This window comes from Opisthocomus hoazin, chromosome 4, assembly GCF_030867145.1.
Source record: "Opisthocomus hoazin isolate bOpiHoa1 chromosome 4, bOpiHoa1.hap1, whole genome shotgun sequence".
NCBI classification, from domain to species: domain Eukaryota; kingdom Metazoa; phylum Chordata; class Aves; order Opisthocomiformes; family Opisthocomidae; genus Opisthocomus; species Opisthocomus hoazin.
Genome location: NC_134417.1, coordinates 29,325,050 through 29,340,538, shown reverse-complemented (window position 1 = coordinate 29,340,538; position 15,489 = coordinate 29,325,050). Strand labels below are relative to the sequence as shown.

At 45.6% G+C, this 15,489-nt stretch overlaps 1 protein-coding gene across 2 annotated transcripts; it reads left to right on the top strand.

The window, feature by feature from the left end:
* The first annotated feature begins 44 nt into the window (after positions 1 to 44).
* EIF2A (eukaryotic translation initiation factor 2A) lies at positions 45 to 15,304 on the top strand. Of its 2 annotated transcripts, none has more exons than XM_075418483.1 (14): positions 45 to 139; positions 2,561 to 2,630; positions 2,943 to 3,017; positions 4,513 to 4,631; positions 5,772 to 5,871; positions 6,263 to 6,345; positions 7,608 to 7,681; positions 7,820 to 7,964; positions 8,869 to 8,985; positions 11,435 to 12,006; positions 13,359 to 13,475; positions 14,345 to 14,473; positions 14,811 to 14,876; positions 14,961 to 15,304. In XM_075418483.1, exons 1-14 carry the CDS (start codon positions 112 to 114, stop codon positions 15,024 to 15,026), a joined length of 1,761 nt encoding a protein of 586 aa, XP_075274598.1. In that variant the 5' UTR covers positions 45 to 111; the 3' UTR covers positions 15,027 to 15,304. The 2 variants fall into 2 exon arrangements, with proteins under 2 accessions (XP_075274598.1, XP_075274599.1); XM_075418484.1 differs by lacking the exon at positions 45 to 139 and adding an exon at positions 1,271 to 1,723 and having other exon boundaries at positions 14,961 to 15,303.
* Positions 15,305 to 15,489: the final 185 nt, after the last annotated feature.

The window sequence follows — 15,489 nt, the reverse complement described above, 5'->3', positions numbered from 1 at the left end:
CGCGTCACGTGCCGGCCCCTCCCGCCCTCCGCGCTCCGCGCGACGTGGACGTCTCCGGGGCGGCCGCGCCGCCGCTCACCCGGAAGCGGAAGCCGAAGCCGCTGCGCCAAGATGGCGCCTCCCGCGCCGCTGCTGGCAGGTGCGTGGGGCCCGGGCGGCGGCGGCGGCGGGGCGGGCGCGGGGCCGCGGGTTGGCCCCGCTGCGGCCCCGCTGCTCCCCGCTCCGGGGGCCGGGCAGGGCCCTGCCGGGCCGCGTTCCGCCGGAGGTGACGCGCAGCCCCGGGCCCGGCCCCCCGGCCCCGCGGGGTGCCCGGGGACGGGACGCCCGTGTGCTGAGCCCCGCCGGCGGCCGGGGAAGGGCTCGCGGGGACGCTGAGCAGGGGGAGGGGGCGGGCCTGGGCTCGGAGCGGGTGGCGGGAGCCGGCCGGGTGGGTTCCTGCAGGGAGTCCCGCCTGCCGCCCTCCCGCCGCTGCTGCCCGGGGTTCCCGGGGTGGGGTGGGGGGTCTGTATGTTCTGCCCTTCCTCTGCTCCGAGCGCTGCCCTCTCCGGGCTGCTTCGGGGGCTGCGGCCGCGCAGGGGGGGTGTTCGGCCGCTTGCCGCTGCCTGTCGGCTGCTGCGGGTTGAGGCCTTCGTTTCTGCTGGGAGCCGGACGCAGGGCCTGCAGAGCAGGCTCAAGGCAGGGGCGCGAAGCTAGTGGGTTGCACTCAAAGCGTTGCTGAAGCCTACCCCCGGTGAAGGGCAAGGCTGCAGAGCGGGCCGGGATTCGAAATCTCTCAAAACGGTGTTTTCTCCAGTCTCACAAAGTAGTGTGCAAAGTGTTTTCCGTGTGTTAGCCCCTGAGGTGCTGTGGGAGAGCTGAGGGCACTTGGCAGTTAAACTCTGAAGAGCAGGGCGAGGATGTTTGGCAGCAGACGTCACCGCCGTCCCGGCGCTGCTGCGTCTGCCTGTGAGTCCCGTCGCGTGGGCCCTGTGCGGACTGGCCTGGCGGGCGGAATGCTGCCGCTCCGCCGTCGGACCTCTGTGCACCGCTGGCCCGAACGCTGCCTCGAAACAGCGCGGCTGCAGAACCCCAGCCTGAGCCGGTGCAGAGCCCGCTTCCCTGGTCCAGTAGGGCAGGAACAAAGTTGTCACCTCAGCAGGCGTCTGTGGTGTCCAAGAAAATGCGTAAAACGCAACGGATGCCTGCGTAACAATTGCCCGTTTTGTGGTTTGACTTTGAGTGCTAATACCCTTGTAACAGAATTACCTGAAAAAACGGTTCATTCGCTGTGTAATCATTCCAGCGGCATGATTTCGCAGGAATCTTTCTTTATTTCTGGTTTGTTTTCTAGTGCCATGAGCATGGTGAAGTCTCTGAAAAAAAGGAAATTTGAAACACGTTTTATATTGATCTCACTTTCATGCCTCCTGTTTTCCAAATTCAATGTTGAAACCAACAGTAGGGCAAATCTTTGTCTCGTGTCAGCAAAAAACCAGGCCTGACGCAGTCTTTCTCTGGCAAGTGCTCGTCCTGTGTCTAGGCAGCTGATCCTCTCCTTGGGGAATATCTTGGCAGCCCTGTTCAGCTCCGTTGTGCGGGACCGTCATGTGGCTCGCAGAGCGATGGAGAATTTTCGGCTTCTGCACGTGAGGCTTCGTGGAAGTGCCTCCGCGGCGGGGTTGAGAGCTGAGGACCATCGGCTGTTTTAGGACGAGGCACTGCCCCGCTCTCTTCCCTTACGCAGGTGCAGCTCTTCTGTAGCTCGGGGTCCTCCTGCGAGGTGACGCTGACTCTTGTTTTGTGGTATCGGGTGAGGGGATGGTGGGCAAGGGGCTCAGACTGAACCCAGGAAGTTGCATCTGAACATGTTTTACTGGGAGAGTGGGCACGGGCAGCCCAGAGAGGCCGTGGGTCTCCATGTCGGGAGGTGCCTCCCGACCAGGCCTGGGGTCGCTGGCCCTGCCGCAGCCAGCCGGCAGTGAGGAGCTCCGGGGGTGCCCCCGCCTCGGCCCCTCTGCCGCACACCTGGTTTGGCTCTGTTCCGCCCTGCCTGCCGCCTTGGCAGTGCCTCCAATCCCTTCTTTGTGCTGCCGTGGTGGAGGGACAGACCGGTTCCCAGGCTGACCCTGTTGGGAAGAGGGGCTGTGCCGGTTGGAACGGGAAGTGGATCGCACGGGTGCGGGAAGGCAGGGACGGGCGGCAGCTGTCCTGCTCCAGTCCTCGGCTCTGGAGAAGTGCTGGCTGGTTGCCGTTGCGTCGCAGAGGTGTACGGCAAACTGGTGCCCAGCTACCTGTGCGTGGTGTGCTGGAGCTGCTGTGCTGGGGCCGACAACTTAGCTCAGCGCTGCCCCTTGGCCACGTCTGTCCTGCGCCTTCGTCCTGCGGCCACCCTGGACGGAGCCAGGAGTCTCGGCCGCGCGCTGCGGTCTGAATTTCCTTTACCAGCCCTCTCCCGTGTGTACTCTGAAGGGCAAGCAGGGGAAGAGCACGCACAGGTCTCAAGGGTCACAAATTAAATAAAGCTTTTGCTTTGGACGATTTTCTGGAATTGAAATGAGGAGTTGTTTGTTTACTCTTCCAGTGAGAGGATCCGAAGGGCTTTATATGGTGAACGGGCCACCCAGTTTCACAGAGAGCACAGCGTTTCAAAGGTACTGTTGCGCAAAAGACGTAATTTTCTACAAAGTAAAGGCAGGCTCTAGCACTGAAAAATGTATGAATATAAGTGAATTTTTTTCTTACTGTCAGTAGTCCAGAAAACTGATGGTTTTGAAGACTTTATGCTTGCCTGACCTCTCACTGCCCATGCAATGATCCCTAAACGACAGCAGGGTAGACTGTGCTGTTACCAAGTGCCGCTCGGGAGCGCAGCAGGGAAATGGGCGTGTTGCTTTTTACTTTTGTGAAAAACCTTAACTTCTGCAGTACGTCTGAATACTAACGTGTGTTTCTGACTTCTTTAGGGACTCTGGAAAAAACTGCAAAGCTGTTGCTTTTAGCAAGGACGGTTCCCTCTTTGGCTGGTGCAATGGAGAAAAGTTGGTACATTTTATTATATTAATTGTTTAGTGTTTGTATTAAATAAACTGGATCAATTATGGCCCATTTACTCTTGTCTGTGTAAAGGCTATTGCTGTTAGGGAAAGTGTTTGCATACATGTTTTAAATGCAGTTTATTTTTGCATTATTCACAGTAGTGGCTTTGCTACCTAAATATCAGATGAAATATTTAATGTTTTTCTCATATTTATAATGCACCAATTCCCATGGAATCTGGATATGCTTTATTCGGGGTTTTTTGGTTTTTGTTCGTAGTTCCCAGTTTGATAGTGCCTAGTTTTCTGGGATTAATCTGTTAGTAAAGTTCACAGAAAATGAAGACTCTATGCACCTTATGTACAGATATCACAAAGTTTCTTTTTTTATAGACCGGGTGCATGACGGATTTTGCTAGAGACCATCCTTTACGTAAGAGTGCGTCATGGGCTTGCTGCTGTTAAGAGCTGATAAGGCCTCTGCTGAAATGTCGGTGTTCTTACTAACAGGTTAAAAAAAATCCGCAAAAGTATTTAGTAATACCATTTCACCGTTTATTTGGAAGTAGATAACTTTGATGCAGGATTTGTTACTTTCACCATTGTTTCTGCTTCTCCAAAATATCTGGACTCTTCATTTTTCATTAAAAACTTTATTTTTTTCGATTGGAAAGGTCCGTTTCCAGAAAGTGTTTGTGGAGAAAAATGTTTTTCAAACAACTGGGTTGTACACCCAGATACCCGTACTTCAAACGAGACTGTTCCAAGTAGCAAATCTCTCCAATGCCGCTATGCCTCTTTGTTTTGGGGGCTGTCCATCCTCCTTCGTTTTTGGGGGGAGCAGTTAGTGAGGTGGTCGGGAACATCTCCTAATGCAGCTTCTAAGAACAGCAGTAGCTGTAGTAGATGCATCTTGGTGGGATCTTCTTTGTTTCTTTGGGTTCTGTATGCGGCAGGTCTTTAATATGCGGTGTTCGGAGGTGCCGTTTGACCTCGTTTGTTCAGCCGTCGGACCTTTGCTTTTCCTTGTCTGTGGCTCCCTGCATGCCCGAACATCAAAAAGCCCAAATCTTAATTGTTATCTGCTTACAGATAGAAGACCTTTAAAAAATACGTGGGATAAATGCATGTTTTAATTCGGTTAGAACCTTTCTGTTGGCTGTTGCTCAACTTCCACGCTGTGGAAATGTGGATGGACGCTCTAGGGATAGAGTGTATCTTGTCTCTGGTTCACAGTTTAAATGCTGCAGACAAAAATATATGGTATGTTTTGACCAGTGCTTCCACTTGGTTTCTGTTATGCTTGGGTATCTGGTTTTTAAAATGTGTTCTTGCAAAAATTTAGTAAAAACAGGACGGGGGAAAAAAGCTCTTCTAATTTTGTTACATTGGCCAAATGTGGAGCAGATCTACAAGAGTCAAATAAGTGAAAAGTTACCTTGGCTATTAATTCAGTATTCTGAGCATGTTTTATTGAAATGGCGTCTTTTGGTTCCAGAGTAAATATTGTTAGTGTCACCAGTGCTGAGTTACTGCGCTCCTTTGATCTTCCAAAGGCAGTTTGCCTTGAATTCTCGCCAAAGAATAATGTTCTGGCAACGTGGCAGGCCTACACAAGTGAGTATTTTACCAACTGTAAAAGTACAGGGGATGACTGTGTATTTCAACTTCGTTTGCAGGCTTTCCATTACCTGTTGTGTCTGTGTAGCATATTTATTGGCTAAATGAGCGGTCTGGAAAGCGCAGAAAATTATGTGGGTAATCAGGTACATGGTGGAGGAGGGAGGGGTGCCATCTTCTGAAAGCATCTGGTATCCACCGTTCCTGCAAACGCTAGATCAGAGTGCATGTACTAACAATCCCTTAATAAAGTCACGTTTCTAGAAGTTGCTAACTGCTTTTAGTGCAAACGGTGTGTTTGAACAACACGCCGTTCAAGCAGCAGTTTATGTTCGTGTGTAGACAAGGAAGACTGTAAGCTGTCTCGGAGCAGTCGTGTCCTCCGCTGGGCATAGCTGGCTGGGGTGTTCCCCGCTGTCCGGACGGATCTGTTCTCTGCTCTGCCTGTCTGTGGGGTCTGTGTTCCTGGTTCAGACGGCCTCAGTCTCACCAGTGCTGCGTGTCTGAAGTGGGCGGCGCGCGTGCTTCCTGGGGCAGGAGGAGCTGGCCGTGAGCTGGGCGGGCGGTAGGGTAAGGCACGGCAGCACAAGAACTGGTGCCGGCTGCAGGCTGTTAGAGAACTGTTGGGAGGTCTGTTTTGAATCATTGGTAGAAACAGGCAGGCTGTAGTATCTAGTGAGTAGAAGGGTACAGAAAGTTTAAAACTGGCAGAACTGTTTTGTATGGTTTGCAGACAGAGCTGTGACTGCAGCACAACAGACAAAATGTGTTGCGTTCTCGAAGAAATAAAATGCAGGAGTGGAGAACACACCTTCATTGTTTGCCAAGAGGACAGCTTTTGATTTTGATTAAAAAACACCCATGGAAAAATCTGTCCTCGTGTTGCTGGTCCTCATCTTGTAGCGCGAATGGAGTCCCTGCATTTCCAAATGTTAGTTCCTTTCTGTAGGCTGAAAGAGTTACGTTAACAGGTAAAGTAGTTAGCAGGCTGGGGTTTAGTCCCTCGGGGGGTGGGATGCTCCTGGTTAGAAGTTTATGCGTGTTTGGTTGCTTGCAGAATCATTAGGTTGAACGTCCTCGTGGTGAAGCAGGTTTAACCCCCAGAGACCACTGCCGTAACCCATGTTTTTGTTGCAGCTGCTAAAGATGGCACAGCGGGGGTGCCCAACCTACAACTTCATGATGTGAAAACTGGAAAATGTTTAAAATCTTTCATCCAGAAAAAGATGCAGAACTGGTAAATAACTTTTCCAGATGCTAATTGTTTGCAAAGAAATGTTCGTTTCCAAAATCTGATCCAGCTAAATAGAGCTTTTAGTGTGGCGTTGGCTTTCGAAATACTGCCTGCTACAAGCTGAAAGCAAATATCTGTGCTTGTAAGTATCTTTGTACGTAGTTGTTTTTGTTCCTTTCTCAGTGTAAATTCACTATCATTTTGCACCACAGAGAAAGCTGGGGAGACAACAACTAAGCCTAGTTGTATATTTTTTGCTATGCAGATGTCATTTGTCCATTTGAAACTTGTATCCTGTTTGAACTTGCTTGGCTTTAAAAACGAAGGAAAAAAAATCCTAGGCTGCTAAAGATGAGCATCATTCAGTGTTTCTAATTGTTTTCTTTAAATGCAGGTGTCCTTCCTGGGCTGATGATGAGAGCATTTGTGCCAGGAATGTAAACAATGAAATGCACTTCTTTGAAAACAACAACTTCAGTACGCAAGTATTTCTATAAGATAGTTTCGTTGCATACTATGTAGGCATCTTCTTTTGGGTGGGGTTTTTCTTTTAATTTTCAGGTTTTTCCTCATTTCTTCTTTTGCTTCCTTTTTATTTGAAATGTTGCCCACATTCTATTTGAGTTTGGAATTCAGAAGCATTGTGTTTTAATGAAGTACATTTTCACTTTCTTGTTTATCTTTTCAGTGAGTTATCCAGTATGAAATGCATCTTATTTTCAGTTGGAGAGGTCTGATTCTGTATTGTTTCTCATTTAATGAGGTCCAGGAATTGTCAACAGACAACACAATCTGTGATAACTTCTTTGGGTTGTGTGTATTCTGTCAATGAACTATTAAAAAATGGCTTATTAGAAAATTCATATTGATGGCAAAAATGAAGTTGTGAAGCTAGAGCATTTTTGCTAGGAAATTTACTACTAGCGGTAGAATATTTGGAGTCAATAGAGGTCAAAAAGGGAAAGGGGAAGAAAGAAGCAGGAAGATAAAAATGAATTAAAACAAAAATTTAAAGGAATAAAAAAAAAACTGCTGGGGGGAGAACAGTGTTTTGGGCTTTTTTTTGGTTTTGTTACAAGAATTGTTCTGGGACGTAAAAATACAGCCTGAGAGATGCAGTTTCCTGAGAATTAGCCCTAGTGATGTTAATGAAGCCGTACTAGGGAAGCACGGAATGTCTGTTCCTGCAGGAGGTCTGCTGCTCAGCACAGGCTTCCTTGCTGGAGTAAGGCTGTGGGTTGCTGCTGCTGGTTCACTTGTTAAAGGTGCTTTTCCCATAAGCTGTTTGTGTGAAGGAGCAACGTTCAGCACAGACCAGGCCTTTATGAACGGCTCCTATCGGGAAGTATCGTCCAGTAAAGCTGCGAGGGGAGAGCCCCTGGCTCTGCACGTGACTGGTGCTGCTTCCCCGGAGTCAGCACAGATAAGGTGAAGAACACTGTGCCTCGCTTAAAGCGTGGGCTGTGTCCATGTGGGGTGCAGAAGCTTCCTTGCTCTTTGAACTTCCAAATACTAAATACTGCATTTCAGACCTAGGCTCAGTTCAGGTTGGTTTTGTAAATAAGCATCTGCAATGAGGTGGTAAGTTAATGGTTGTTTGCCTACTAACAGAAATCCTCTGTCATTATGTATACTGTTGTTCGTTATCCGTGATACAGACCCGTAAAAAGACATAGTTAAGTAATCCAGGCTAAGGTGGTTTGTCATTAACGTCATCACATCTGTGGCTTTTTTTGCAGATACTATTGCAAATAAACTGCACTTGCAGAAGGTTAATGACTTTGTGTTATCTCCAGGAGCACAGCCAACCAAGGTACTTCTGAAGTTTCCAATTTTTTTTCTTGGTTTTCTTCAAAGAATTACTGCAATTTTAGTACAATGTACTAGTAGTGAATAGACCCTCTGCTACCAAGGGTATAATCTGCAGTAAAATCTCATGGCTTTGTTCTAGGTTGCTGTGTATGTTCCGGGCAGTAAGGGCGCACCATCGTTCGTTAGACTCTATCAGTATCCCAGCTTCGGTGGCCCTCAGTCTGCGCTAGCCAATAAAAGTTTCTTTAAAGCTGACAAGGTGACCATGCTATGGAACAAAAAAGGTAGAACAGCTCTATATTTAAACTTTTAGATTCCACCCATTTTGGGTTTAATTATTTGTTTATTTTGTGGGTTTTGCATTTAATTTGCATGTGGAGATAAATATTGAAGATAGCCATTAATGCCAATGCAATGCTAAGGTTACAGTTCTGAACACCCCGAAGTGCTCATACCTTGCCTGTGTTGACTTCCATGACTTTGTATGTTGTAATTCAGAATATTTCATGTGTTCGTAATTTTGCAGTTGAATAGCAAACTCGAATTTAATTTTGCATTCTGTGATGCTAATGCGTTTAGGCTGTGAACATAAGATTATACCAGAGCATAAACTCTTCTTAATCTGCAAAATTGTATATACACAGATGTATCACAACTGGGATGACTTGCGCAGTCCTCTGTGCGCTTTGCTGTTTGTGAGCAGTGAGCCGCTTCAGAATGGTTTTGTAAAAACCGTTTAACTTCAGCCCACGTTGTTTGGAGTACAGGGAAGGCATTACATACATGTAGAAACAACACGTGGGCACATAGTTTCGGATAAAATAGATGTGCATACAAAAGCTCTTGGTGAAACATTCTATTCAAGGACTGATCAGGATGCTTGGTTTCTGCCTCAGTCAGATGGATATCTTTTTAATGGCTGCAAAAGTATGTTCCCTTTCTCATAATTCAACGGTGAATGAGTAGACTTAGCTTACACTTTTCACCTGAGAAAGGAAGATACTCGTTCTGTTGGGGTTAACACTTAGGACAAATTAAACTTGGAAGAGAACGATAACAGCACTGTTATGCAAGCAACTAACTAGACTTCATAATCAAACTAATTTCTCTTTGTTCATCGTAGTTTGTGAAATAGTTTCTGTAACTGGCAATAATTGTATCGAAATAACTGTACGTCTGTTCTGTTAGCCACTGCTGTGCTGGTCATAGCTAGTACGGAAGTTGATAAAACAGGTGCTTCATACTATGGAGAGCAAACTCTGCACTACATTGCGACAAATGGAGAAAGCGCGGTCGTACAGCTGCGTAAGTAGCTCTCGGGCATCTTCTCATTGTGTTACAGCTCCCAACAGTGGGAATTGTCGTTTCACCAGGTTTTCTTTGATGTATGAGGGTTTTTTTTGTTAGTGTACTGAAGTAAACTTTAAAAGAAAAAATGAAGTACTCTTTAACAAAAATCCTTCACCAGAATGTTTTTTTTGATCTGGAGTAAGGTGGACTTCTTTTTTTCCATAGTTGAATTATCTTCTTGTCTTTGATATACTTGTTGTCTCAATGTCAGTGGCAGAGAGCACACACTTTCAGTTAATATATGCAAATAATTTGCTTGGGAAGGTGTTCATGTGCACAGAAAGGGAATTGTGCATGTTTCCTAAGGAAACACCTGGACAACGGAGCCAGCTTAATGTCTGAGAAACCAAAATGGGCAGGAAAGTATGTTACCAAACAGAATAATCCTACCTGCGCTTTTAGACATGCAATTGATACTGCTACTCAAGGAACTGAGGCAGAGCGAGAGCCACTTTTTGAATTGTGTTGGAAAATAGGAGTCCTTTATTCTGTATTTAAAAAGGAAAGTGTTGTAAGACATAAAAATGACACCCTGGGGAGAAGCAAGTGGATGCTTGTAATTTCAGTGTCTTGTCTGAACTGGAAGTCTATTCATTTATTTCCCCGTGGTGGTATTTTTTTTATTGTCTTGAGTTGTTGCTGTTTCTGTTGCACACCCATCTTGTCTGGAATTATAGAGAGGCTAGTTTGTGGTCAGTATTTCAAAACGCTGGGGATGGGGCGATGTAGGCTATCTGTGCTTAGGTGACTGTAGAGAGATGGTGAATATATGCTCTTCAGTACTGGTGCTGACTGGGAGAACGTCTCCAGTTTGCCTTCTGTAGCAAGTACTGTGCCCTGTTTCCCTCTGTTGCTAACTTCACTGGGGAAAAGTAATCAGGATTATAACTCAGTGTCTAGAATCTCTCTGGGAGCAGTTTCCTGGATTGAGAACACTAGTTGATTAATTACATGCTTATTAAAATCTTGTTTGCCCTTTGAAGTAATTTGTTTCTAATGCATCTTTATTTAACAGGAAGTTTATCGTTAACATTCATTTAATTTAGCTGTTCCTTTTCGAGGAAAAAAACAAACTGATGTCTGTTTTGTAAAACTTTTTTTTCCAACAAAAGGAAGTGGTGGATACTTGGAGTGAGCGGTGCCTCATTTCTTGTGAATTTGTATCTTCTGGTTGCCTTTGAGGTCCAATTTTGGAGCTTTTTTTAGCATTTGTAGAGGTGTTTTCTGTTTTGACTAACACATGCTCGCGCTGCAGCCTTTGCCTTAGCTGTTGAAGCCCGTGTAAAGCTGCCCTCATCTCTCCAGCTGCCTGCTGTCATGAAACGTGTAGAGACGTAATTTTCTGTAAGACCTCTGTCTCTGTCGTTGCATTTCATAGAATCGTAGAATCATAGGTTGGAAAAGACCTCTAAGATCATCAAGTCCAACCATCCACCCAACACCACCATTCCTACTAAACCATATGCTGAAGTGCCACATCTACTCGTTTTTTAAACACTGCTAGGGATGGGGACTCCACCACCTCCCATTTGGTTAATGTCGTTTAAGAAGTCTAAAAGGGGAAAACACGCAGACAGTGTGACTGCACAGCCTAGTTTCTAAAAATAATGAGGCTTTAGAATAACAACAGGAATGAACAATTTAAATAAATTTGATATTTTGGGTCAATGACTGGATTTAAGAATTGCCAGTAATGCACTTGGCATTTATCTGAAATACACGTAAAGATATGCAGATTATGAGAAGTTATAACGCCTTATGGTTTTTATTTACCCCTGTATATTTTACATGCGTTTCCATCACTAATTCGTCATTCTTCAGTATCTCCAGAATCCAGTATCCGCTAGAATAGCTTCTAACAATATCAAGTTTTAATCATTATGTATAAAACCATTTTTTGTGTGCTCTTTGCTTTAAAATGTCTTACAAAATACCGTGCATGCGCATGGTCCAAAGACATCTTAGACCAGTATTTCTTAGCTCTACAAAGCTGAGCTATGCAATATTTCTTAGATTTAAAAAAGAGGAACTAGTATCCAGCTGGTGTAAAACTCCTGTTTTTGCAGGTTTCCAGTGGGACAGTGTGAGAAGGTCCCAAGAGATCATACTTGAATAACGAGGAAAAAAATATAAAGGATTTTTTTTAGATGGAAAAAAGTATGCGTATTATTAAAGTGCTGATGCTGACTTTACAGAGGTAATTTGGAATGGCTGCAGTTATTGTTGCAAACCTTAACTAAAATTATCAGAAGATAAAATGTTGTTTCTACCTCAGTTGTTAGCAGAATTAGATCACAGCTTTTTAGCAAAGCATGAAGTTAAGAATCACTATTGATTTTATTTTTGCTTGCACTGAAAAGATAATGTCTCTTAACAGCGGCTGCATATTTTCCTTTTCCTTTAGCAAAAAATGGTCCTATTTATGATGTTGTTTGGAACCCCAATTCTGTCGAGTTTTGTGCTGTGTATGGTTTTATGCCTGCCAAAGCAACAGTTTTTAATCTGAAATGTGACCCTGTGTTTGATTTTGGAACCGGTCCTCGCAATGCTGCCTACTACAGCCCCCACGGACACATCCTAGTGCTAGCAGGATTTGGAAATCTCAGGGGACAGATGGAAGTGTGGGACGTTAAAAACTACAAACTCATTTCCAAGCCCGTAGCCTCGGATTCCACATACTTTGCTTGGTGTCCGGACGGGGAACACATCGTGACGGCGACGTGTGCTCCCAGGCTGCGAGTCAGTAATGGCTACAAGATATGGCACTACACTGGCTCTCTGTTGCACAGCTACGAGGTTCCGTCGAACGAAGAAATGTGGCAGGTTTCCTGGCAGCCCTTCCTGGATGGAGTGTTCCCGGTGAAAGCAGTCAAGTACCAGGCAGTTCCAAGTGAATTGCCCGCTGCTGAGCCGAAGCCTGCTGAAGCGTACAGACCTCCAGCCCTGCGAAACAAACCCGCAACAAGTTCCAAGCTGGTGAGTAGCCCGTTTGATAGATGGACTGCACTGTTCTGTTTCATTGCTTTGCCTGTCTTTGACGCCTGGCCTCAAATACACGTGTATCTGTAACGAGGGACACTGGAAGAGTAATCGCACTGACGGGAGTATTGCAGGTTTTCTGAGGGGTTTTCTTGATAATCCTCTTTGACGCTTTGCTCACTGTTTGTGAGAACATATGCTGGAAATCTCAAATTTCTTTGGTCCTAATACTGTCCTTTTACAAAGTCATCTGCAAACTTTACAAACGCTCTCTACAACATGCGCTGGGACAGTAGACTGCAAAGTTGGTTCACAGTGAAATTGGGTACTCAAGATAGAAGCCTCTGATGTGGGTGGCCTGACTTACCAGTCTAAACCCAGCTAGGTTTACGACTAGGTGATTGACTGGTTTTTTTTTGTGTTTGTTTTTTTTTTTTAAGGTAAGTTTACTTGCTAGAAAGAGGTTTGATGGTTAGCAAGACAGCTGCAGTTTAAACAGGTTTCAGCATAGTGATCTACTTGGCTAATTAGTGTCTTTTCTGCAGGCTTGCAGAGTAAGCTGAGTAGCAACTAATTACATTTAACAGTTGCGCCCTTGATGTTTAAGTGTTGGAGAGCTTGATTGTGAGCCTTGTGCTCTTGAGGGAAAGGCTCCTGCTCTGCTTGTGAGGAATCTGTTAATCATGCTAATAGCTGATTCAGCAAATGATCAGTAAGCAGAGGTCGCACAGAAAAGATATGTTAAGTAAAATAACTCTGTTTACACGAGCAAGAAGTTCTGTTGTGCAATAACACCATCCAGCTCCTCAATTAAGAGTTACCTTAAAACCCCCAAAGACTGAACAACCCCTGCTTTTCGATCCCCACCTTCCCAAGAAAGCACACCCCATCTCCCCTCCCAGCAACCCGTTTTTCCTTTCTTGTCACTAGGATTTTGAGTTTAAAAAGTTGTCAAGAAAAGCAAAATGCCAAGCTTCAGTCATTTTGTGCCAATTTATTCCTCTTTGATTTTATTTCCCCTCGAGATATAAAACATAACTTTGTTATTTTATCAGAAATCCATTAAATCTTTCAGACATACAGGATAGTCCCATCCAAGCTTGAGAATGGATGAGTTCAAAACCCTTTTCACACTGTTCTGCTACTCCAAAGAGAAAGGGCAGATACTTTTTTTTTTTTTTCTTCCTTTCTTTCTTTGTTTTTTTCATTCCTCTTCCTTTATGGTTCATCTTTGCATATGGTGTTGTCTCAGGTAGGTTTGGGGGTTCACTGTTTGGCTTTTTTTGTACCAACATGCTCGGCAGCATGGAATACGGGTTTTGTAACTGTTTATTTTGCATCTCGTGCAGCATGAGAACGAGCCACCTCAGAATATGAAACCACAGTCGGGAAGCGGTGATAAGCCACTCTCTAAAACAGCTCTCAAAAATCAAAGGAAACATGAAGCAAAGAAAGCTGCTAAACAGGTACTGCAGAAGTAGTTCGTTGAAGGATGACATTAATCAGTTTTCCCAAACGGCGCTGGCGCGTCTCAGAGCAGTGACCGTGGGGTGCACTGAGAGCCGTCCGCACATCTTGCACGTGCTAAGTTGTAGGGAGGGTGGTGGGCGTTTTAGTGGGACTAAAGCAGGTACGAAAGGATGACTTAAAATAGCAACTTTGGTTAGTTGCTGTGAAGGCTAGCTGAAATCAGTGTTAAGCCCAAGTAATCCTGGCTTTCACCGTCAGACAATCTGCACAGCTCTGTTCAGTGTTAGGGGAGAGGTAGGAACGGACTCCTGCTCTGATGTGTGCCCTCAGCAGGTCGGGGCTGAGACACGTTACCAAAGACAGCCTGTTCTGTGTCATCTCTTTGCTTGCAGTTCTTTGGCTAGGTAGATAAAAATTGGGGTTTGGTATTAGCTTTCCAATCTCTATGAACTTTTGCAGCAATCATTTCTTTAAATAAGATTTTTAATTTCTTACACTGATTTTGAGCCCTTTCTTTTACTTCAAAGACAATCACACACCAGTCCACTTTACAAAATATTTGTGTATATGTTTGTCATGTCATCCTTACTGATGTTTCCCTGTGCTATGTCTGGTTGGTGTCTTGAGGAAGCAGAAATGAAGGGAGGAAACAGCATGTGAGTTGTTATAGAGAACCCATTTTTCGTGGAAAGCATATATATATAGATAGTGCAGTGCATCAAAGCAAGTCACTTAAAATTTTGGAGTACACCAGCAAACTAGTCAAAGAAGAAATATTAAATGGATCCCTTAAAATGATTAAAGACATTCTTCAGTCCCTTTGTAAATAAAGGTGTTTCTAGATAATGTGTTTATTTGTGTGTAGGAGGCCAGAGCTGATGCGAACCAGGAACCGACACAGCCCTGTGCATCACAGCCTGCACCACGGAGTGCTGCGCCTGCCGTGACGTCGGGAGATCCTGAAGTGGACAAGAAGATAAAGAATTTAAAAAAGGTGAAGGGATTTTTTTTTTCCCCCCCCTAACAACAGATTTCCTTAAGAGATGGTCTGCAAGATCTAGTCTGATGGTAAGGTTACCTGAGCTCAGCAGGATAGCACTTCTGTTCTCTGGGTTTTGTTGTTGAAAGAAATGTCTTTTATTCGTGTGAATTTCTGGATTGAGCATCTGGAGATGCTTAAATGGAAAGTGCCTTCCCTGTTGAGACCCTGCTCCTGGTAACCCAGGCAATTGCAGCTGCAGGAACTTCTAAGACTGGTTTTTTTTTTCTGTTCTTGGCTCACCCAATATTTTTAATTTAGTGTGGGTTTTTTTGTTTGTTTCTTTTTACAGAAACTGAAGGCAATTGAGCAACTGAAAGAACAAGCAGCTGCTGGCAAACAGCTAGAGAAGAATCAGGTACTGTTAACATGCTGCAGTTTATTCAAGTTTCATTTTATAGTAAGCTACTGTCGGTGGTAACCTTGTGCTTTTCTGTTCTAGCTGGAGAAGATTCAGAAAGAAAATGTTCTCCTTCAGGAACTGGAAGACCTAGAACTGGGTCTTTAAATCTTCATGGAAATCCAGTGTGGCGTCAACACAGAGTTCATGAAAAATATAGTTTGTATTAACTTGAACATAAAGTTTTGGCAAATGACTGAGGATGCAAAAGTCCACAGCTTTGCTGCACGCTTGCCTTTAGAAAAGCTTTCCTCCAGATTTGTGCACATGGAAGGGTAAACAAGTAACAAGTGCCACCTGGGCTGTGCCGAGGCGCGGTGCCGGCGGGCGGGCTGGCTGGCTTTCTCCTGCCCGGCGTGAGGGGGGAGGCGAGCCCCGGGGCAGGGCTGCTCTGCACGCCGTAACGCCAGGGACAGGCACCCAACGGGCGCTGAGCCGCGAGCAGCGCTGCCGTGCGCCTGAGGCGAGGGCGGGGGCGCTGTGCCCGCTGACAGCCTCGCGCGTTTCCAAGCAAAGCGGCGTTTCCAGGCAAAGCGGCGTTTCCAGGCACCGCGCCGCCCGCGAGGCTCCC